General features: G+C 44.4%; 1 protein-coding gene across 4 annotated transcripts in view; it reads left to right on the top strand.

The window, feature by feature from the left end:
• Positions 1–24,252, top strand: part of SDK1 (sidekick cell adhesion molecule 1) — a 412,303-nt gene that overhangs the window by 342,538 nt on the left and 45,513 nt on the right. For 3 of the 4 annotated variants that reach the window (XM_037385086.1, XM_037385085.1, XM_037385084.1), the window contains 7 exons: positions 3,172–3,366; positions 7,645–7,846; positions 9,873–9,976; positions 11,717–11,787; positions 16,588–16,723; positions 18,622–18,681; positions 20,653–20,754. In XM_037385086.1, coding sequence (XP_037240983.1) covers positions 3,172–3,366; positions 7,645–7,846; positions 9,873–9,976; positions 11,717–11,787; positions 16,588–16,723; positions 18,622–18,681; positions 20,653–20,754 — 870 coding nt within the window. The remainder of the gene's footprint in view (positions 1–3,171; positions 3,367–7,644; positions 7,847–9,872; positions 9,977–11,716; positions 11,788–16,587; positions 16,724–18,621; positions 18,682–20,652; positions 20,755–24,252) is intronic. The other variant, XM_037385087.1, reaches the window with a different exon arrangement.

Here is a 24,252-nt window from a genome sequence, read left to right as displayed (position 1 = left end):
ACAGGGATGCATTGAAAGGGCATTTGTGGAGCCTGTCAGGGAGACGGGCTGTGACAAGTGATTTCTCCTTTCTCATGGCTAAATTAGTTTCTACACTAGCCAAGGATCCACTCTTGTGTAACCTATTACAATGGCCTAGATATGTATGTGTTCCTTTGCCTAATCTGAACGTGTTTGTAATTGGCTTTCCAGCACAAGTACCACCATTTGGCAGTAAATAGTTATCTTTCTATTCCCTCCTTACATTTTAACTACACTTTATATTTTACAAAGGTTTAGAAAAGAGAGGAAATTGTTTGACAAGGATATGTCCCAGATATCATACTTATCTTTTAATAACTAGATAAATCAACTTTTCTATTCTTTTAATATTCTCTGTTTCCCTCCAGGTCTTTTTCTTTACGTCTTATGTCCCTTTATCAAACTTCTTTAGCCATCTTAGTCATTTCTTCCTTCATGTTTCCTGCTGCTGCAAAAATTCCCCAGTGCTTTTCTTTGACTGTTTTTCCCCCTTATTGAGATCCTGCACCGGGGTTTTTACTCCCACATTCTTCATATCTGTATAAACAAAAATGATTGTAGTATCTCGGTTACTTCTCCCCGTTGATATCTGTCTTTCCGTGGGCTTTAAAATGATCAAAGTGTTATAGTATTAAAGGTACAGAAATACTGTCGTGAAATGTATTGGACCAGTAATGGGAGAGCTCGTGCCGTGGATAAAAGGAAGTATTTGCAGGTGGAAAAAATCAAAATGTTCGAAGTGTAAGACACTAAGACTTTACTAGGATCTAAGCATGCTCAGGAGCTCCAAAAAAATCACTTTTTTATTTATTGGTGTAGCACAGGCTGCTTCAGTTGGAAGGGCCCGACGGTGACCATGTAGCCCTGGCCACGTTAAAGCGGGGTGTTACAGGCGTTCTGCAGATGCCTCTTAAACACTGGCAGGCTCAGGCCATTGGCTGCCTCTCTAGGAAGCCTGTTCCAGTGTCTGACCACCCTCAGTGCTTCCCAATGTCCAGTTTAAACATGCCCTGGTGCAGCTCTGGACCATTCCCATGTGTCCTATCACTGGATACCAGGGAGAAGAGCTCAGCATCCCCCTCTCCACAGCCCCTCCTCAGGAAGCTACAGAGAGCAATGAAGCCGCTCCTCAGCCTCCTTTCTTCCAACCTAGACAAGCCCAAATCCTTAGCCACTCCTCCTACAATGTTCCTTCGGGCCCTTAAGGAGTCTAACGCTAGCCACCCGGCTGTGGAAATGGTGCTGTAGGAATATGCCTAGCAAACTGACAGCCGCGGCGTGCGAGGGTACCCCAGGCAGCGCGGGCTGAGCCCGCTGGGGTGCCGGGAGCCTCTCGCTGCTGATGCTCACGATGCTCACCTTCAAATGTGGGTGCCCAGAGCACATTAAGGCACTGCAGTGACTCGACTCTGTTCCCAAACCTGTTTGTAACCTCAGCCTGCAGGAGCACAGTCTGAAGCCACAGATGCTTAGAAAAGCCAAGTTCACCCTTTGAGGTATTGCTGTGATCAAATTCGTTCTATGCGAGGCAGCTCTGGCTGTTGCCCGACCTCCCCTAGCAGCTGCCAAAGAAAAAAAAAGGACAAGGGAACTCTGGTGCATAGTCAACAGCACTGTGAGTCAGCACACCAAAATTAATACCATCTGTATCCCAATTTAATTCCAGTGTTTGTGACAACGTGCACCACACGCAAGCATGGCATTCATTCAGGAGAGTGCAGGAACTCTGTTTCTGCCTTCTCTGTGAGTGGGCATGTGGCATATTCGCAGTGGGAAACAAATGTCATTGACTTTGTCTAATAGCCACAGGTAAGATGAAACCCTCCATATTCATGCACTGACCTTCACCAAGGAAGCACGCGGGATTTGGCTCCCCTTGTTCTTGTTACAGCCAAAATGCGGTGGGAGTTCAGGCTCTAGCTGGGATATTAATTCCAAGAGAAAGAGATGGTCTCAGGTGCTGCAGACCCCTTTCGGTCATTGGGAAGATGAGCAGAGGGTTGGCAGAATCATGTCATGACTGTTTTGTTTTCAGCTGGTTTGATTTGGATTTGTTGGCTGCCCTCTGCCCTGTCTAACTCCGTGAAGCGTTTAATCATACAACTGTATTCAGCTTGTGCAATAAAGCCCCACACCAGTTCTGGTATTAATTGATTTTGGAAGTCAGCAGCTGGACTGAAAGTTACCATTGAGCTCCAGAAGTGAGAGCCTGATTAAATTGCTGGGTTTACAGAATGGGTTTGAACATTTGGCAGATCCTCTTCGGGGGACAGTTGTTGCTAGTGGTGCGTGAGAACTCTGGAAGCCCTCCTTTGCACAGTTGAATCATTAATAATAAGGCTAAACTGTGAACTCCTAATTGTCAGGCAGGTTGGACTGGGGATTATCACTTACAGGCATCAACAAAATTGATTATTAAGTGCCGCATGGTTGAGGCAGGACCTCACAGCTTGCGGGCTGCTGCTTTGGGCTGTGGGTAAGGGCAGCAACGTTGAATGGCAGAAGAGGAGAAGGGTCAGCACTCGCCGGGCAGTTACAGGGGAGTGGGAGAGCTGGGGAAAGGCAAGTGCAAAAGCAGGAGCAAGCCTTTACTTGAGCGGTATGAAGGCTGCACGGTTTGGGCAATCCAGCTGTGCTGCAGCTGAAGAACCTTTAGCTCGAGCCGGTGCTGCAGCTGTGAGAGGGCAGAGCAGCACGGGCGTGTGTGCGTCCACGTGTGCCTGTGCGCGGCTGTGCTGGGGCAGGGGAAGCTGAGAGCTGAGAGTGTCGGCTTGAACTGGCTCAACCAGGTGACATCAGTTGCACGGAGTCTGTTCCTTTGCCTTTCTGAAAAGGTACCAGTATCCTCAGGAAGGATTAAACTGGTTTTCTATCACATTGGTATCAAGGATGGCAAGTGCAATCAGCTTTATTGCAGATCATATTCAACAGACCCCTGTGTGCACCGCTGTGTATGATTTCCTCATAAGGTACAGCACCTGACTGGGGGAGGACTGCCGCGTAGCAGTGGTTTATAACACTAAAGGAAGTAAATTACTTCATTCCGGTCTCAGAGAAACAATTATGTTAAACTAATAGTAGTTTTGGTGCTCTTCTGCTGGAAGAAAACCCTAACCCTTTCTCTCTCTCTCATTGATGCTGTGACTTCAGGGTACCAGATTGCCTACCGACTGGCCAGCAGCAGCCCGAACAAGTTCACGACGGTGGAGGTTGGCTCAACAGTCAGGCAGTTTACTGCTACGGATCTCACCCCTGAGTCAGCATACATCTTCCGGACATCTGCCAAGACCAGGCAGGGCTGGGGGGAGCCTCTGGAAGCCACAGTGATCACAACAGAAAAAAGAGGTAATGCTTGCAGCCACAGGTTGAGGTACTTGCTGTTGCATGCATTGGAGTCTGCGCTGCGTTTAGGGGAGCTTTAATAACAAGCTACAGCCTGTGCAGCTCCTCCCTCTCACCCCATAAACATGCCCCAAACCATCATGATTTGAGAAACCTGGTGAGCAAGACAGACTTTTATGAGACACAGTTCTTCTAACCTGCCAGGCTGTTGGAGATTGATTTTTCCATCAGCTGCTATATTGGCCATACGCAGCCTCCTCCGGCAGTCAGATCTTTTTTCAGCTCTCTCATTTTCTAGAAAGATTGCAATCTTAAGAAAGTAAGTGATGGATGAATTATATTGATTAGAGAATGCAAAATGAGAGGTGGCGATCTTGCAGGATTTCTCCACAGCTTCTCCATCGTACCTCAGTCCTGACCTAATGTGTTAGCAAATACTCTGGCCTTTCACTGCCACACACTCGAGCAGAGTGTTTGCATCTGGATCGCTCAGAATTTTTCTGCCTCTTGCATCAGCCATAAAATGGTTATTCGCATTCTGAATCTCCAGTCAGGTTCTGTTCTGTGGGGAACCTACTTGAAGAAAGCACCAGTTACACATGTATAAATGAAACCAGATGCTTAGATACCAAATGTGTCAAAATATGAAAGGTATATAAGGTATTACAGAATCTGCTCTGCATCATTACTTGTTTTTTTTAATGCTTTGGCTTAAGTAACTGCTCAATTCCCCAGTCTTAGAACAGATCCCTAGAGATGCCAGTTAGAAAAATTATATTTTCTACTTGTGCATGAAGGTTTTATTTTTTTATAATTCAGAGCTAAAAGAGAATATAGTGGTAAGGAATAGGAGTGTGGGTTTTCTTCTGGTCTTGTACTATATGCCATGTTCCACTGCAAAGCATGTATCTGGTCTCTTGAGCTGGCAAAGTCAAAACTAGCCAGGGTAGCGTTACCAGCATCACTGGATCGTGTGCCATGTGCCGCTGGGATCTGTTGAGTTGTCTGGATATTGATCTTTAAGAAAACTTCTCTCTCAAAAATTAGAAGTATGCAACTTCTGTGATTTATAAAAATCACAGTTCAGAGAGAAGCACCCTTCAGCAGGTAACTAGGGCAGACCTCCACAGATGTCTTTCAACTATTGTTAACACTTTTGCATGTGCTTGCGTGCCTGGTCTTGGCTCTTGCCCAAGTCTTGCACTATAATACAACCAGTTACATTTATTTCCAGTTCTTAAAACATGCCTGCTAAGCAATCTCTTGTTTTAACTCCTTTCTAGACCTTGCAAATCATTTAGTACAAGAGTAAGGATTTGCCCACATAATAATGTCTTCCGTATTATTTTCCTGTAACACTTCTAAGAAGAGAGGGCATTGGCCTGAATTCTTTACCGTGAGGGTGGTGAGGCACTGCGGCAGGGTGCCCAGGGCAGCTGTGGGTGCCCCATCCCTGGCAGGGCTCAAGGCCAGGCTGGACAGGGCTGGGGGCAACCTGGGCTGGTGGAAGGTGTCCCTGCCCATGGCGGGGCGTTGGAACTCAATGGTCTTTAAGGTCCCTTCCAACCCAAACCATCCTATGAGTCTATGATGTTCAACAACAGGCAACAAGATCTGTGGGGTGCACTTCAACTACTTCTGGCCTGTTTGGTGTTAAAATTCTCACTGGCATAGCTCTCTAGGTCATGTGCAGCCTTCCCAGTGTGTAACAGTGCAGTCCTCAGAGAAACAACTTCCAGAGCTGTGTTAGGAAACTTAAAGTGCCTCTGCTAAAGATACTGTCCATCAAAGAGATTTATCGGCTCAAGGTATCTTCCACCCCTGTCTGATTGCTGTCAGAGTGGAAGTTTAAAGTCCAACATATGGAAGTTTCAAAAAGCCCCACCATGCCCAATAAAGTGAATACTCAAAGCTTGGAGCCTCTCCTTTTCAATAAAATGTGCTCGGATTTCACAGACCATGCACAAGCTGTTGCTGGATACACAATAGCTCAAGGCAGAACTCCCAGCTCTGCTGTGGGAACAATGATCCCTTGTTGCTATCGATGCTTTAGGGTTATCTTGAATAGGCAAGCCATAGTATGAGATGCACCCTTTCTCTTTTTGATGGATGGCTCTGCTGTATCTCTATGCATGCTATGGATCTGAGTCCCAAGGCAGGGAGCATTAACTGAAGTGATCCCGTATGTAAAGTGTAGAGAGAAGAATTGTGTAATATCATATCAGCAAGATTGATATGAGGGGATGATAAAGAAATCTATCCAGCGCAGCTATTCTGCTAACAAGTGAATAAACAAACAAACCTGAAACTTCTGTACATGGCAATAAATATTCTAGAGTGAAAAGATATTTGATTTCCGTTAATAAAAATTCATTCAATACTCTGTGCAGTCCTTGATACTAAGGTAGGCAGACACAAAAATTCCCTCAAAAATTAGCAAAATCAGTCACTCTTGTCCTTTTATATTCCTTGGATAATCCCAATATATCTTTACATTTTGCAATTACACCTGTGATTTATAGATCTCGGCTTGCATTGTAGCTGTATCCTCCAGAGGTTCTTCTGTAGTGCTTTGAATCTACGTAGTAGTGTGTTACCCTTCAGAATAGTAACTCCAGTGATCAGAGCAGAACTGAGTCAGAAAATGTAAATGCGGCAAGAAATTAAAAGTAGTCCATTGAGTCACATGGCCTGGCCTTACATTCCTGTGCAATTCGCTCACCTTAGCATTTGCTCATGGCTAAATTCCCATAAATAAGCTCTTTATACTAATGGGTTTGTACAAACAGTCAGGAAGTATGTCTTGCCATACAAGAGATTTTAAGATCTCCCATTAGCAGCAGAAGGAAACCCAGTCATGGGGGACTGACTGCAAGATCTGACCTGCCCAAAACTGCAAGCTGGTTAAAGCTTATCAGCAGAGAGTATTAAATCCCTGCACAACACTCGCTTCCTCTGATAGAATAACCCTGAATACCTGTCTCAGCCTGTCAGTGTAAGGCATTGACCTTTTGCATTGTACTCCAGCTCGCAGGCTGCTGGCACCAGGGGCTTCCTCCAGCTGATAGCTTACAAATCTTTGGGCACCGGTGTCAGCAAGAGCATGCTGCAGAGAAATGCCAAAAAATATAGGAAATGGTTTTATGGTAAGGCAGCGAAGTGCTGGCCCTATGGAGCGGTGAGGAATCGGGCAGGCGGAGGTGTGTTCGTGGAAACAAGTGCTGATGAAGTTGAATTGAATTGCTTCTCAAAAGCAAGTCACTGCGGTGTCTCCAATCAATTTCTGCTTTATTACATGCCACACATTTTAATCAGAATCAATAATCTTCATGATAAACAATTAAACAATTATTCCTCACTCTATAGAGTTTCTCTATTGAAATCGATGGAGTGCGGAGACACAGTGACGGGAAAGGAGATCTATATTGAAACAGTTGGGGACAAGCATGCTTATACCTCCATTTCCATTCCCTGCCTCATCTAAAAGGTGTACGGGTAATTACTCTGGAGAGATCTCCCTCAGCACAGGCACTGGTTGGGTTTTGCAGGCTCAAGGTTTTGCAGGTTCAGGGTTAGTGGGCACGAAGGGAAGAACTGGGGAGCTCTGGAAGTGAACTGCAGTGGGTGCTCACCCCCAGCTCTGCACTGTCCCCAGGCTGGGCTTTGGAAGCAGCAGCAGGAGCTGCTGATGGTTCCCAGTCCCTGGCCAGAGAGAGCCGGTACAGGAATTATTGGCTGCAAGTTGTGTGCTTGGACTCTGCTGCACAGCAGCCTGTTCCAGCTCATCCCTTCCTCGTCTTCATGCTTCAGCTGGGGAGCAGCTGGTGGAAGAGGATGCTACACAGCACACAGAGAAAGAACGTAGTCCCATGGTACCAAGTAGTAAGCACAGGTTAAAAAGTGAACTAGTTTACAGGCAAATTCTGTCAAAAGAGCAATTGCAGCTAGAAGCATAGCTGAGTTTCATTAAAGATTTCCTTGGTTTGCTTGGCTGCTGGTCCTAATGGTTCTTCCTTAACCTACCAGGCTGACACCCCCCCCCAGGTTTGATGTAGGAAGGTGTATATTCAATGGTGTCCTGTGCAGGGAGAAAAGAATCGAGTTTCTGCTCTTCTTTGCAGTAGGAGGTTAAGGAATGAGGTGGTTTGTGTTCTTCATGGGGCGGATCCCGAAGTTCAGTCTCCCATAGCGCTACCCCTATGAAAATCTGATCAGGCTGTCACGTTTCATGTTAGCTTGAATTTCCTCTCAAAGAAGTACCGAATTATGGTTTAATTGCAGAACGACCAGCACCCCCCAGGCAGGTGATGACCCCCCAGAGTGATGTGTCGTCACGGAGTCTGCTGTTGAAGTGGGTCCCGGGAAGTGATGGATCTTCACCAATACGGTATTTTACAGTACAAGTGCGAGAACTGCCAAATGGAGACTGGCAAACCTACTCCTCTTCCATCAGCCATGAGGCGACGTCCTGCATTATTGAAAGGTACCATATGATCCCAGGCTAGCATAGAAATTCCCAAACTTCCCACTTCCAACAGTTAGGAAACCAAAGCAGGCATCACTCAGCTTCACAGTCTTTTGACGGGAGAGAGGTTAAGTGAGGTCACTGCTCCCATTTTAGAGGTGGTGTTACAAGCAGCAGTTGAGAGATTTGCTGAAGGTCATGCAATAAATCTAATTAAAGTTGGATTGCAATGTATCTTTTTGAAGCCCTTCCTGAAAGCTCAGCACCGTAGATAATGCTACTCAGGCTAAACCATATGTAGCTACACAATGCTCTGTAAAATACAACTAGTTAAAAAATCCTTTTCAGTAGTGACTGATGTTAAAATCCACTCTCAATGCTACATTGCAGTTATCTCTACGTAAGTTTTTCCAGATGAAATGAGAACCATTTTTATCTGTATTTTCCATACTGAAGTTTATAGATAGGATCAGAATGTTTAAACTTTGTTATTCAGGCTTCATTATAGCCTCAGTGCTGCTGTTGTAGTTAAAGTCCTTGTAACATCTACAAAAGCAATTGAATGTCTGTGAGAAGGTACTTGTTTTGCTGTCCATTTCCTCTGTTGACAAGCTTGTACAAATCAGATTATTTCCAAAAGGCTGTGAGCTTTTGGTGAGTCAAGTATGGAAAGCATTCAGATATGGATTTTTCAGGTCTGTTATAAGAACATCAGTAGCTATGGCGTATGGTAGCTCACCGATCATCTGCTAGAAGATGCAGATACATTGCTATCCTTTCATCTAATTGTGCAGAAAAAAAGACAATTTGACAGTTACAGGGACAAATATAGACCTGATTCATTGACCTTGGAGGTGTTATACGCACCCCAAATTATATCTGGTATCTTTCTAGTCAAAACCTGTAAAATCAAGGAAACCAAATATGTCATTTAGACTTGGCATTACTGAAAACAAAAGATCAAGAAAAGACGATTCAAGTTATTCAAGTTGCTGTAGGTAAGTAATGGTGTCCTAATAGGGTGGCACTAGTGGAAAAGATTTCTTCTCCCCCTGGCTAAAAGCATTTTCCTGTGAAAATCCAGAAGAGTAGCATGTGCGTGATGCAAGAGTGCTGTCCCTCAGAACGCATTATCCCTTGCTGTTTAATCATTCCTTACAAGTAACTTTACTTGGGATTGTAGTCGGTGTTACAACTGCCAGCTGATGGCTGGACACTACCAATTAATTAGCTAAATCCCCTGTAACTTACAGCTCTGCATTTCTAGCCTCTGCATGCGACTTGAGAGGCAGCCTCCTCTACACCTTCCCCTGCCAAGCCAAGGCAGAAGAACCTTTGCGAAGGTTATGTCAGCTGGAAATCACTCTCTGCAGATCTTAAAGCACTGCACAGAGAAAAGAGCTGCAAGGAACCTGTTGTTAGGGTCTTTATTAAATCATCCAGGTAATAGCATTAATTTGAAATTCAGTAAGAATAAAATGCACTGATCAAACGGGATGGTCTAGAGGATTAGTCCGAAGGCTGGTGCTCTGAATTCCAGTGCCTGCTGGGCTCTGGCTGACCCTGGGCACCTTCCCTGCCTCCTCCTGCCTCTCATCCCCATCCATGCCCCGAGGATGAGCTGACCCACAGAGCTGGTTTGAGGCTATCTCAGGCAAAGCACCTTTGAAAGCCAGGTTTTGTCCAGCCATGCACAGCTCTCATCTTGTCCTTCCCAACAAGCCCCAGTCACAAGCTGCTCCCGTGAACTGCAGTGTCCTGGGCGTTTTCTGAAGCCCAACTCAGCTGTGAGTCTGCGTGTTTTCAGGAGCTCAGGCCAGTGGAAGTCTGAGAAGACACTGGTGGCAGCAAGGGCGCGAACACCCCTGCATCATGGGAAGCTGTGGGATGCTGCAAGGAAGAGGCGACATGGAGAAGAGACAAACCACTCAATGACTTCAGTTCCAAGGGGCAGGGTCTCTGCAGAGGCTCATTCTGGGGCAGGTTGTGATGATGTGGGGAGATTTCATCCCTCAGCTGTGTTGGGTTTTTTTACATTCCACAGCTTGAACCCCTTCACCTCTTACAAAATGCGAGTGAAAGCAACCAACGACATCGGAGACAGCGACTTCAGCACGGAGACGGAGGCGGTCACAACTCTGCAGGACGGTAAGCAACGAGGAGAGGCACACGGGGCGCATCGCCGTGGGATGGGCGCTCCCCAGTGCTCTGGGATTTGCTGGACCGGCTGTAATGTGTTCTCCACTGGGACTGCGGAGTGAAAATTGAACAGCCAATGTGGTTTTGCTCATAGGAGATTGATACAGGTAGTAATGAGATGTGGCTGAATTAATAACAGGCAGCCTTAAGTGTCCTGCTGTGCCCTCTGATAATGAATCGTTCTTTCAGGAGTCTCAAAATGGAATTAAACTCCATTTGATTGGCTTCCAAACTTTGCACTAACCATTATCTTTGCAGAAATTGAATAATTTACAAGAGATCATTAAAAATAAATGCAGAACCACACATACTTTTGAAGAAGTTTCTTCAATTGTTTTCACTCACCATCCACATCAGTCTGCAATATGGCAAAATTGCTGAGGTGTAAGTAAGAAAGAATATGAAGCTCCTAGAAACATGAACATTTAATCCTGCAGATCAGGGCTAATAAACTGTGAATGACATTGACAAGGCTTTTATTTTTAGCCTTAGAGATCAGCTTCTAATTCCTTGATTGTATAAAGTCAATGTCTGAATGCAGAAGTAGCTCTGATGTCTTGAATGGAGAAAGGAGCTCTGCAAAGTGTGAAAAAGCATCGGTATTTACTCTTAGCCTGGGAAACGGGGTAATACTGGGGTGCATATTTATATATGTATGTATATATGGTGCTAGGAATCAGCCAGAATTTCATACAGCTCAAGGAATGACTAGTTAAGTACGACACTGAGATACAAAAATAGGAAACAGTTTTGCAAATGAATGTTGAGAGAATGTGATCTTGAAATTAGAAATCAGAGGACAGAGTTCAGGAGTATCCTAAGTTAAACAAGAACCCACGTAATACTTGAATAATGTGCCTGGCAGCCTTTTAAAGACATCCTGACCTTCCTGAAGAGTGTCTGCTGTATTGGTGTGGGCTGTAACTGGTACTAATGAGACAGCACTGACTCACTGTTTCAGAATTTAAAATTTTATTTTCAATTCTCTTTGAATTTAGCTACGGTGAATCCAGAGTTGTGCTTAGACTCTTACAGCAGGGAAACATTGTGAGAGCTTCTCACCTCCATAACAAACTGCACTTTTATTCTGCTGAGCAAACCTGGTGCTGCCACTAGAGCATTGCACTGCGGCGGGCTGTCAGCTCCTGATAAGCCTTCCCTTCTCCGTGTTTGAGCTGCTGCAGCCTGTGTGTATGTGCTGCAGGCCATGGGCACAGGCACGGCTTAACCCATGGCAGATCCAGGTGTCCCAACTAAAATAATCTGTGACTATGTCACACAGACTCCTAAAACCAAGGTGGGCTTGCCCCAGCTGTGGGAATAGTATCATGGCAATTTTGGAATTGGTTTGCTCGCACTTCCAAGCACACACACAGGTGGTTCAGCTTCCCCTCAAGTGTGTATCCAGTTGTTTGGGAGCAGCTGGCACGCTGCAGCTTCCTCTAGATTTACACCCTCAGCTTTTTCTCTTATTCCTGCTCAAGTTGCCAAGGCCATAGGTAGAGCGAGAGCTGAACGAGAAGTGGCTGGCAATGTTCATATCCACCACATGGCATTTGAGACCCACCACACGGTAGCTGGGATAGAAGGTTTTCTTCAGCAGTGAGGAAGGAGAACCTGGTGAAGAAAAGCTGCCCGTTCCCCAGCCTGTGACTGTAACAGACTTGCTTACCTACCTTTCGTATTTAGTTCCAGGTGAACCACCCAGTTCCGTGTTGGTAACTCCCCACACGACTTCATCTGTCCTTGTGCAGTGGCAGGTAGGTACAATGAGAAATCTTGATAGTTCTGGAACAATTTTTTGGTTGCTTTGACTTGTTGATATTTATGGTGCGTTGCAAGGGCCATTTTCCTGAGCTGGAAGTGCAGCAGTAAAGTTGAAAGACTGCAGCTGCTTCCTTATTTCCCTGATCCAGGCAGGGATTTTGGTGACGGATGGAAATTTCTGGCAATTGCTTTTACTTTGTGCCCCATGAGGGAAAGCATGGGAGGGGAAGGAGTTTCTGTAGCAGTGGCCAAGATCATTACTTGTACTGCCCTTTCATCGATGCCGACGGACATGCACCTTTCCACGGCAAACACTCACCGGAGCGCGGCAGCGGTACAGCTGAGCAGTGAACAGCTCGCTTCCCTCCGCGTTGCGTAGCGCCTCCTTCAGCTGCTGAAATGATCAGAAGCACAGACTGTGCCCGAGATCCTGCTCGTGCCTTTGAGGAACTCCACACGCCCTCTTGGCTCTTTGAGGGCTAAAAATTGAGATTTCTTCAGAGAAAAGGAAGGAAGTTTGAGCTCTCTGCAATATCTCCGAGTTGGATGTGAAAGTATTCGTGCCAAGCCTGCGCTTTATGTAAGCCGTGCCTCTGCCTGCCTTTATCTTTCAATACTGACCTCCTGGGAGATGCTGGAACATTTTGTGACCCAGTGCCTGAGGCTTCTTTTTGCAGAGTGAGCATTAATAGAGGGAACCCAGTGGGGTACTGTGCGTTATCCGTCACCTAGCCTGGAAAGCCTCTGCCACCCTGCTCCTGAGACAATGTCCCACACACATAATAAGGATGACTTTGGACAGATTGCATTATAGTGAAAAATGTACATATGCGTTTACAGTACAGATGGGGCTCCTTGCATTTTTGGAAAAAAAAAATATATGTATGAGGGTCTGTTTATTGGTATGCAGCAGCACTTTAAAAATATGCCTGGCTGTACTGCTGGGTTGCTGGCCCAAGTTCACGAAGCATAATAGTAAGCAACAACATTGCTTACAGCATGTTGGACAAATAGAAGACATGTTGAACAGTTTTACCGAAGGAATTATGGGGAGATGTAAATCTACCACCCCACCTACAAATAAAGCCCCCAGCGAAGGGAAAAAGGTATACCCAGAGAGGACAAGGAGGATGTGAGGCGTGATGTACCACAGAAATAAACATTCCCCCAATTGACTGATTATTGGTGTGTAGTTAATGTGAAATAGGTGGTTGTTTAGGTAATTGGATGCTTTTTATTTCATGAAAATGAAATGGGGTTGTTGTGCCAGAGCCATCTCAAGGGAGTTGTGGGCGATTATATGTCATTACTACATATATATTAATAGGTCCTGGTAATTCAGCCGTACTATATTTTTCAAATAAACAAAAATCTTCAAGTCCCACAATAGCCTCCAATTAAGAGGAAGTTTCACAGCAGTGTCTAAGAAATAATGTAAACTGAAAACAGTAGTCAAGCTAAATGGGAGAGTAGATTTCCAAGCAACGCTAAATTTTTAACTTTGAGCTGTTTTAATAATTCACAAAACAAACTCTAGATGCACTATCTGTGCTTTCAGCTGCTTGGTCCAATCAGTCCATTATTTTTAAATTTAAAGTAGGAAGAAAATAAGTAATTTCCATTGAGGTCTGTTGTATCAATAATGCAAGGTTATTTCCGATGTTGTGAAGGATGTTACAGTTAACATCAGGATCATGTTCTGTTCTGCTTCTACCTTAAAGATAACAATTATTCAAACTTAACATTTCAGTCTTTTTTTTTTTTTAATTATTTTTAAACAGCACAAAAATGTTTCTCTTACTTCTGTACATTTCAGGCTGCCACTCGTAATCATTTTACCTATTTCAGCAGATCCCTCAGGCCTTCCTACAAAATCCTAAATAATCCATTACATCAAAAGCAGAGTTTTGTCCATGAAAGACAGCTAGGAAGGGGAAGACCTGACCTTTTAGCAGAGTACCCTTTTCAGGGAAGAACCAACATTTCCATTGCAAGGAGAAAGACCATTTTCAAGCCATCTGTTTTCTGAGCTTTCCTGTCCTAAATTTAAAGGAAGGAAAAAATGGGAGAATCACATGAAAGAAAAACATTTGGTACCACAATAAGGAATTAAGCGTTATCTGTTAGGCAGTTATATAGCAAGGCAGGGAGTAACAGTCTCTTTCTCAGCTTCAGCAGTGTTTTCTTTTTAAGATTCTGTAGGATATTCCACCTCATTTTTTTTATTATTAAAAAAAAAAAGGTATTAATATTTGAAATAGGAAAAAGACATTGAATCTTTCCAAGAGCACCTTCCTTCTAGGTAGTGATTAACTTAAAATACAAATCCATTTAATGTTCACAGTATTTTTTTTGTTACGTGAAGTTTATTTCCTTGCTGGACAGGTTCTGTTTTCTTGCACCTTCTCTCCTCTGTGGTGATACACTCAAGTGCCTCCCTTCACCCTGTCTCTGGAGAAGACAGTCCTGGTGCCTTGCGTTGGGACCCCTCCCTGCCAGGAGAGGGGGAGGGAAGGATGCTGCCGTGCTGTGGAGCCCTTCTCTGCCCCACCACAGCTAAAACAACTTCAGTGTAATACAGAAAACAAGAGAGAAAAGTCAAAAGATTGGAAAAGAGAAAGAAAAAAGAAAGATCACAATAGATATACCAGTAACTGCCAGTAAACCACAGCTTGTCATCTCCACCTTGCAGAGGAGAACATTTCAGCTGGTCCCTGAGCCATGGTGTCGCCAGGCAGCCCTGGACAAACTGTGGTCTGTTTGCTCCATCCCTTGGACACGGGGCTCAGCTAGGAAAGGCTGTTGTACAAGAGGTTGATTTATTTGCCTTGTGAAATGGAGTCTGCGAGGGAATATGATTGCCCTTTTTAAAATACATCATGGGAGTAAACACCCCGTAGGGAGAAGAACAGTTGAACCCAAAAGGCAGCGTTAGCACAGGAGCAAATGGTTATTAACTAGCTACGAATTGTTTAGATTAGAAATTAAATGCATGTTTCTAACCACCCAAGCAGTGAGGCTTGGAACAGCTTTCCAACAGGAATACTGGGAAGCAGAAAACTCAGCCCGTGTTCTGGTGGAGGTTGCTGTTTGTGACAGGGACAGTAAGGAGCTGACTCTCTGCAGTCCTGAGGGCCCAGTCCTGCTGATTGCTGAGGTCCCTCGCAATCCTGTGTTCCTGGATCATTCTGTAGTGCGGATGCTAAATAACAGTGAAAGGTAGTCAGAGCTTCTCCAAAGGATGGAGCAAAATAATGAGCATGAAACAATGATGAATGAGGTTCTCCAGCCATGCAGAGCAAGGACTGCGGGATCTTGGGGCTATTTGGATTGCTTTCAGCAGGCTCTGGGCAGGACAGCTGCAAAAGAAGGCAGCTTCTTGCGGGAGCAGTTTCTGCTCTTTTTTCCTGGTAGCTGTAGAGCTTTCTTACACGCTGGTTCACATAATTTTCTTGTTTGGTTGCCATAAACTGCAGTCTTTCTACTTAATTCTTTCAGCCCTCACCCAAAGCAAAGTCCTTTGCACTGAGATGGGACAGCCCCCTCTTTCCATTTGCCATCGTGCTGAAGTAATGGAAAATTCTTGTCGTTTCTGGAAGCGGAATGCTAGGTTATTACCAAATATCTTCCTTCTTTCCTGTAAAAGTATTCTTAGTTTCTTCATTAAAATTAGATGTGGTATTACCTTCTATTGTGGCAGCATTTCACACCAGCAATTAATTTGTCCACAATGGACAGAAGGGTTCCCTTAGCAAGGACTGCTAGGGATCTTTCTGGATTAAAGGCAAGATCATCATTAAAATCCTTTATATTTTCAGCCCCTTAAATTTCAGCACAAGAATCTTTAGAAGATGGCTCAGGGCATCTTCTCTGCAGTTCTTAGCTTGTGTTAGACTCATGAAAGTATTTTTTTTCCCAAACATGAAGAAGCCCTTTGCTTGTCTCTATTTAAGCAAGCCATTCAGACAAAAATGGCCTTTTCAGTGTGTGTCAGCACCCGAAGGAAGATGTGAGGGGCTGCTGAAGAATCCTTGCTGAGGTGCTATGTCTTTGAGCATCTTCCAGCATGTTGCAGAAGAAAAAACCCTCCTATCAGAGCCGGTGCAATGGCCATACACACTGCACTGCTCCAGACTGCTGGGGAGGGGCTGGGATTGCCTGTGGGACTGGACCTGTGCAACGCACCAAAGTCCATCACACCGTGACTCCTTGCTAAATGCCTCTCTGAGGCTATGAGACCTATTTTCATCTTCCTAATTAAAGCCCAAATACACCAATTCTTTGTTATTCTCTCATCAGTCTTTCAGTAAAATAATGGTGAATGAAGAATGTCCTGTGAGAAGTCCCCAAGGAAAATAGCCACAAAAGGAATTCTGTCTTTGACAAATTTATTTATTTATTTTCATCTTGGAAGAAGTGAAGTGCTGTTTTACTGTTCTGCTGGTGGTGGCCAGCAACATGCATTTTCAAGGACACGTTTAAGTAAATTATCACACACAAGTTCCCATGGACCGAGAAGGAAAGGAGCTTAGCTCTCAGCGTAGTACATCAGGTGTCAGGTTTTGAGTAAAGAGCCTTGTGTAATTGCCACAGCTGAGTAAAATCATTAAAGTTGCCTTTAATGTGTTTTCCAAATGACACAGCCTTTGACCCTGTGCATTACCAATGGCTATTTTCAGCAGGGAGCACGGTGTCCCTTCGCGCAGGACTGGTGTCCGCTGCTGCCCGTTGTGATGGATGTTGGATGTGATGCACACCTTAACAATTCTGTTCTTAACCTGAATGTTTTTCAGCCTCCCAAAGTTGAGAGTCTAAACGGCTTGCTGTTGGGATACCGGATCTACTACCGGGAGCTGGATTACGACACTGGATCTGGAACAGAATCCAAAACCATCCAGAACCCTTCAGCTTTAAGAGCAGAGCTCACACGTAAGCCTGTGTTTGGGGCCCTATGATACCCCAGAATGGTAATCCATCATTATACCGGGCACCGTATGCCCTTTTGCTCCATGGAAATAACACACCGTTGTGTCTGAGAGTCCTGGGGATAATTTAGCTTTTACATAATCGGGGTGAAGATGCTAAAAAATGCTAGTTAACTTCTGCCCCAGCAGCAGCAGTTGTAATGGTACGTGCTAATCTACGCCAGCATACTTGAATTGATGTTCTGTCCCCCACGTATCCTCTGATTCCCTGCTTTCTGCTGCCTCCATTTCATGATTACCCTAGTATACTTTGTTCTGCCATCAGACAAAAAAAAAAGAGAGACTTTGTTTTCCTCAGCTGGGAACCTTTTTCTTTCATGCTATTTTTTTAATCATTTTTATTTTGTTATTCTTCTTGCAGTATAGGAAAACAGCCGAGAAGTTTTAAATACAGTTTTTACAGTTCCAAATTGTTTGTCCCTATTTTGGAAGAAAATAGCAAAAATGAGCAATAATTTTAAGGTGCACGCTTGCCATGTTAGTCACTGGGATTTTTGGCTCACATGGAAAGAAGGTGGAGAGGGAGAGGAATAATAGAAAACTGAAAAGGATTTTTAGACAGAGGCTAGAAAGGAAATCAGAGGGAAGAATAGGCAGAATAAGATGATGGGAGGCAAAGATGTGAGCCCTTGGTAGCCTGACAGACATGGCCCAGCAATGAGATGTGCTCACAGAGGCACCAGCTTTTGTCCTGTTTGATGTCAGTGGAATATTCAGAGTATTATAATACGCTAAGAGCAGCAGCATAGGGATGAGTGAGGCCATTTCAATATCTTACACCATCTTCCATGTTTCTCTGAACCCATCAAAGTCGTTTCTACAAAAGCAAGAGTGATTTTTGTGGGGATGTGGAAAAAGTGGATGCCTTAAATATAAATAGAAATAAGCACCTAACTGACCTCCGTCACATGGTTAGTGCTGAATGAGACTTCTCCGGCTGTACAGAGTTTTAACGAGGACAGAGCAGAGATGTAAATCTCTACTCATAGATGTAGGTCTGCGTAAGGGTTTTTCTCCAGACAATAGCTGAATCACTGACTCTGTATATTATCATTAAATAATGACTTTGGATGTTGTCTAGTCTCACAAGCCAGGGAGCCTGTGAAACCTACCGGATTCCTTTCTTCCCTCTTCTTGGCTGGCCCTGCAGCTATGTTCCTAATAGCTGTAGAGTAGAAAAAAACATGCTGTACCTCTCCAGAGAGTCGAGAGAAAGGGGTGGAGAGAAGTGTATTTTAAGCAAAATATTCCTCCTTCTCCTCGTAATATGACAATTCACCCTTAGAACACCTCTGTTCCTCACTGACCTGCGGTTTTGTACAACTTGGCATATTATTACAATTTGCTCACAGCAGGAATATTGAATCCTAGAAGTGAAACTGTGGGAAATCTCACACACGTTTAAAGAAATGGGTCCCGTCCTATTGTAGGTGTTCGCTCTTCGTGGCTGGTGTTCCAGGTCTTTACCCTGCAGCTCTTCAGGATATGAATTTTGCATGTTGAGAAATAAGGATGTATAATACAGTGTTGAGTGTTTCCCCCCTAGAAATTCTTTCGTTTTCACTCATTTGTTCTATTGAATCTAGAAGTCAGGACATTTCTGTGTTGTATGTTTGTGAGATTCTGTTTGAGAAGGAAATGAAACAGCCCTGTGTGAGTGAGATGCTTTTGATGTGTTACGAGAGAGTGATGTGATTTTATTGCCCTTCAAGGTATAGTCCTAAAGCTCAAACTGTGTGTGTGTGTGCACTGCATCATTTGCCTCTGTCTCTGCTGTACATCATTTGCAATAACTATTTCCTCGCACTGTAACAAGCTTTCTGCTTTGCTTACCCTGAATAGCCCAAAGCAGCTTCAAGACAGTGAACAGCAGCTCTGCATTAACGACGTATGAATTAACACGTAAGTGCACATTGCCTTTAGATGGGATTCTGTAATGGTTCAAAATACATTACGGGCAAACTCCTATGGTTCTCCTCAGTGGATCTAGCAGAAATCAACACATATTAATGATTCAGCTTTCTCAAGTTTCTTTTTCTTTAAGCCTTTGCTTTCCCTACATCAAGAGACGTTGACGATGCAAGTAGGTAGCTGTTGTATAAATGTGGCTGCTGGGAAGGTAAAACATTATTGACTGAAAAAAGCCAGTATTGCTGATGCTAAATGAATTTTGATTCGCTTGCTACATATTTTGCAGTCCATCTGAGTTTAGCTGTATCACATCATTAGTCCTATGATTCAAACATTGAGATGCTCGGGCATTCCGTGGAGCAGGAGGCCAGCTTAGAGAGGGCCCAATGAGTTCATGTGCATCTCCAGAGGTGTTTTCAATTGGAAATGAATAAAATAGCATTCGACAGAGTTAAAAGGCAAGTTGCTTTGTAGTGGTGATGGTTCACTAGATAGGTTTTGCCCAAGGCTTTTGAGTCACAGATTGTGATGGGCTGAAAAAAAAAAATATGCAGCCCTATCCCCACTGAAACTTGCATGCATGAACTCATGCGTTCCATTTTCTTACACATGCAGTTAACGCTAAAATCTCCCTTGTGGCTTTTTGTGGCAGCAATTAAGGGTTCCCTGTACAAGCCGCCCGCAACTATATCCTATATATGTTACTTTTGTTTGTTTGTTTGTTTACAAACTTAGCATCATTATTGCTGATTTGCTTGCTACATGTTTTGCGGTCCATCTGAGTTTAGGGGTATCACATGAAAAAAATAGTGATGTGATGTCATTTACAATATGCCTGAGACTGGGGAATGATGCTGGATTTGGAGTCAGATATAGGAGCACAACACTTCTAAATATTTCTGTGAAACGGAATGATTCGTTTTATTGAACCTTCCCAAACCGATGGCACGCTGTCAGCCACAGAGTCAAGGCTGCTATCTGATTCATAGACAGCAGAAGAAATTATTGGCAAAGGGAGAAATTTGGACCCCTGGCCATGTGTGTCTTAATCAATTCAATGCTCATTTGGATAGGGCAGTTTATATTATTGAGCGCTCTCTTACTCTAATTTCACTGTTAAATATTGTAGATGATAAATACTTCTGTTAGGATTGATTCTTTCATCCTGAAAATGCAAAATCTGAAACCGCTCAGGTGCTGCCTCCCCTAATGACGTTGATGTGATTCCACTCCACCCTCATTTGCATCTGTTAATTACCCTCATACAGTTGGGTTTTCTAGATTTTTTCACACTGGTCTCGCTGTCCTACCTCATCTGTCAGAGTATTTTCTATATGTCAGCAAAGCAATTGGTTGCCTAGTGGCCAAACAGAGTCCAGGCTTTAAGTCCTCCTTTCCCTCTGTGATAGCTGTTCAGGCTGTGGTCGCTCTGAAGGAGAAGGAGACCCGTGCGGTACATCCAGCGGGACACAGGGGTCTCCACTGCAGATCATCTTCTGCACCCTGCTTCAGCCGAGACATTCTTGAGCTGCTGAGTGACTCCCTAGATGAAAGCCCCAGGGGTTAGGCAGAGGCTTGAAGCCAAGTTCCTCCTTACCGGTAGAGGTGGAAAAAAGCCTGTATGTTGAACATTCAAAGCAAAGCACTGCCTTTTTCTGTCATTAAGAATGACCTAGAGACGTTCCTCTAGCTAGTTACCCATCAGGAAAGATTCCTCTTGCTGGAGCAACACTGTGAGAAAACACTGAAAAATCCTGCCATTTCATCACAAAGATCTTTCATAATTATGCAAATCCTGCTGTAATGTGTGAGCTAAGGAAGAATGGAAGGAGACATTGCACTGTTGTCCTGTTCTGGTGCTGCGTTTTCGAGAGAGAAGTCTGGTGGTAAAGAGGGGATGTAGTCTAAAAAAATACCTGTAATGAAGTATAAATAGTAACGTATGCTATTTTATTTTTTCAGATTTGAAGAAATACAAGAGATACGAAGTACTAATGACAGCATATAATGTTATTGGTGAAAGCCCTACCAGCACACCAGTGGAAGTGTTTGTGGGAGAAGCAGGTAGGTAAAAGGAAAATTAGCAGATTATTTTTTTAAAAGTACTGGCATGCTTTAGTATTCTCCAGATAATCTTTAATATTTGTCCAGGAAAGGGTTGATTTGAAACATTTCCCAGTCATGTTGGCTAACAGGTTTTTTTGTAGCATCCTCTCCTAGAATAGGCTGGCACTGCCAGTCACTTGCCAGTTGGTCTACACGAAGAAGGGGAGAAAGGGCGTTTGAAAGAAAGAAGAGAAAATATTTCTGGAGTTGCAGGAGGATGACTGTTCATACCAAATTAGCTTGAGGGAAAAATTGACTCAAGTTAAAGAAGTGAAAAGTGGAGCACAGAAATGCCACGAGGGAAAAGATACAAAACTACAAAACAAGAGAGACTTGGAAAGCTGCTGCTTTTATTTTATAGCCCTCTGTGTAGAGATGCTGCCGGTGCACCACACCTTGCTATATTCTTATGGTCGTGAAGTCAAGATGACACTGTGTCTAGTTTAACGCCAGCTTTGGAGGCACAGGTGACGACTGCTCTCAGGAACATGCACCTCTTTAGCCGCACGCAGCCGCTGCAGAAGCTGGGGGTCAATGGCACTACTCATGCTGTTACTGACTACAGATCTCCTGCGTGAATCCAGGCTGTATTTATGAAATGTAACTTGCTGATCATTTTAAAATCCCTCCGTCAGGAGGCCGGAGGTGGAGATCAGGATGAGGCAGTTAACTAGACGCTGCTTTGAATGCTTTGTGAAACAGGTGATTTTGCAGCGCCCAGATAACCCGCCGCTGAGCCTGTGCTTCTCGGTGACTCGATCTGAGGAGCGTGGGACTGGAATAGCTGATGTCTTCCTCACAGCCACGGTGGCAGTGCCGTGTTTATGGTGACCCCAGCTGGAGAGAGGCTGGCGCCGAAATCATTGGTAGTTATGGTATCAATTTTTGCAGCAGCATCTTTTGAAGCTTAGAAGAAGAATAGGCGACACGCACCCTCCTGTTGTTCAGCCTGCTACCGTGAATGAATCTGATTACACTTTTGTTCTTCTGTCTCAAGGCTAGGATGTAGAAGCTATCAAACCCAGCACTAATTCATTTCATTATTATTCATAAAATATTCTACTGCTCAAAAGTAAGCAAATCACGGGTTTTTTAAACTCTACTGCATGATTTTTTAAACTCTTCTTAACCTTTTCATTTCAAATATGGTGTAACATTCACTATCTTTCTCTGAAAACATCATAAATTAATCAGAGCAGCTTGGTTCTGGAGAGACAGCTGGCAATATTTACTTTTTTTTTTCTAGTTTGCTGCTGCTCCAACTTACTTCTGCAACTGCAGCAAAGAAAGCCCAAGTGGAGCCAACTGTATCTGGCTTCAAGATACATTTTTGTTTCAGAGCTACAGTTCTCCCTGCTGCAAATGGAGCCAGCACATGCTTTTATACACGTGTACGCAGCAGAGAAAATCAGCTGGGGAAAACAAGGAAATGCTGTTATATTGTGTCTTTCAATCCCGTGGCCCAGGTCTTCCTTGTTGTAACTCAGACAAGGAACGGGGCAATGGAAGGAGCCAAACTTGAGAGGAAACTGGTATGCACAGACCTCCTTTCACAGGCAAGGCTGGTGTATCTGAAGTTGTGGCATGACTGAGATAGTTTTTTAGAGATGCTGGATTTACCTCCGGTTAGGGACAATCCAGGTTCATGCGGCAGAAATGATGAATGTAGGATCTTCCTGCCGATTTTCAGTCTTGTTGTGTGAAGTTGTTATGCTTTGTTAGATAACTGCCTTTTCCACCTCCAAAACTGGCTGTGATTTATACTGTGAGTAAAGTGATTGGAGCTGGTATTGCAATTTAAGTTTTAAATTGATTTGTGACACCTTTGAGTTAAAATGTGCTGTGGAAATACAAGGGTTTGTTGTTATTGTTTATTTGATGTTCTTACCCGTGGCAAAGGCAGTTAAACAGCAAGCTGGAAAAAAGGGGGCTGCTTAGCTTGAGCAGTGGGGCATCCATGGTAAAAAGAGAGAAACCCTTCTCGATAAACTACAGGTGCTGGCATCACAGGCATAGCACTGAACACAAAATGACGGAAGGGGACTGGTCCCCAGCTTGAAGGCCCCCGATAACTTATGCCTCGAGACCATTAAACGGTGCTTTGTTCTGCCATAAGGGTTGCAGTAATTCTGGTGGGTGCGAGAACGTTCCTCTCGGCTGTAAAAAGAGGAATATACAGCACATGCCTTGGGGGAAATGTGCTGGGCTTAGGCCAGCTCAGTCAAAACACCCAGTTCTGTGCAGTTCTAGGGGCTGTTTCTTACGGGGGGGGGCACCTGGAAATAATACTGAGGGTTCAGCTTTGACGTCTGGTACAGCCAGACGAGCGATGCAGGAGAGTCTGTAATTCCTTCCTTCTCTCTTGCACTCTCCCCTGTTTGATCTGAAGATTTTCCTGCCATTGTATCTGGATTTTTACAAGAAGAGTAGGCAATGGAACACCCTGAAAAACTTGGGGGGTTTGGGGAACCCATCAAAACCAGCCTTCTGGCAGTTTTGCCAATCAAATGAGTAAAAAGCACCCTAATGGAGAGTATCTCTTGAGCTCTTTGAGTGCCACTGAGCTGTACCGCAGCCAGGAGCCTTCTGGGGCAGCCCGAGCGCTCCAGTCTCACTTGCCTCTGACTGATGGGTGGGGGGAAATTTTGGGAGAGCAACCTGCTGGTAGCCAACAGGGCAGAGACAAGTAACAGACCTCTGAGTGCTGCCTTTCCTGGTGAATAAAGGAAGATAGATGCAAGTGGTTTGCGGTTTCTTGGTTGGATTTTTTCTTTTTTCTTTTTTTTTTTTTTTTTTGCTACAAGGGGAGTAAAACCTTTTTCTTGTTACAGTAACCCCTAAGATTAAAGCCCTGGCAAAGGCTCCATTTTGAGTTCTGCCTGGACATTTGCAAAGCTCAGCAGCGTGGAGAGCAATTCTTCCATGTGTCAGGAGAGCAGCAGGCTGGGAGTCCTTGTGCTCAGTGCAGCCGGGAAGGATGAGCTGCCTGCTCAGTCTGAACAGAGCCAGCATCCTTCCCCCACCTGCCTCCAGTGCCTGGATCCCTCTCCTCCGCAGACCAGAAGATCCTCATAACATTGCCTTTTCAGAGCTGGCTGCAGCTCTGCCCTGCTCATTAGAGAACCATGTGCATCTCTCGACAAATGACAGAAAAATTGAAAGCCACCACTTGCAGAAATTAGGAAGGGAGTCGCAGCCCCATCGGCAAGCCCCCTTCTCGCCTTGTTAATTCATTTAACAGTTCAGCTGTCAGGGATGCCGGCTTTGATTGGGAAGGCAGCGAATGTTCGGCGAGAGGCTGGGTACTGATATTCATCCCAACTCTAAACGCAGCTGCTACCAGAGGTGCTGTTCTGCTCGACTGAAATTAAGACTCTGTTAGAGCAGCCACTATATCAAGAGCGTTATTCTGCTGGGTCGCTGTCACTAGCTGATTGTGTGGTGGGCTCTGGAGTT

Source organism: Falco rusticolus, chromosome 4, assembly GCF_015220075.1.
Source record: "Falco rusticolus isolate bFalRus1 chromosome 4, bFalRus1.pri, whole genome shotgun sequence".
Classification (NCBI taxonomy): domain Eukaryota; kingdom Metazoa; phylum Chordata; class Aves; order Falconiformes; family Falconidae; genus Falco; species Falco rusticolus.
The sequence above is the reverse complement of the archived record's forward strand: the minus strand, read 5'-3'. Positions and strand labels throughout refer to the sequence as shown.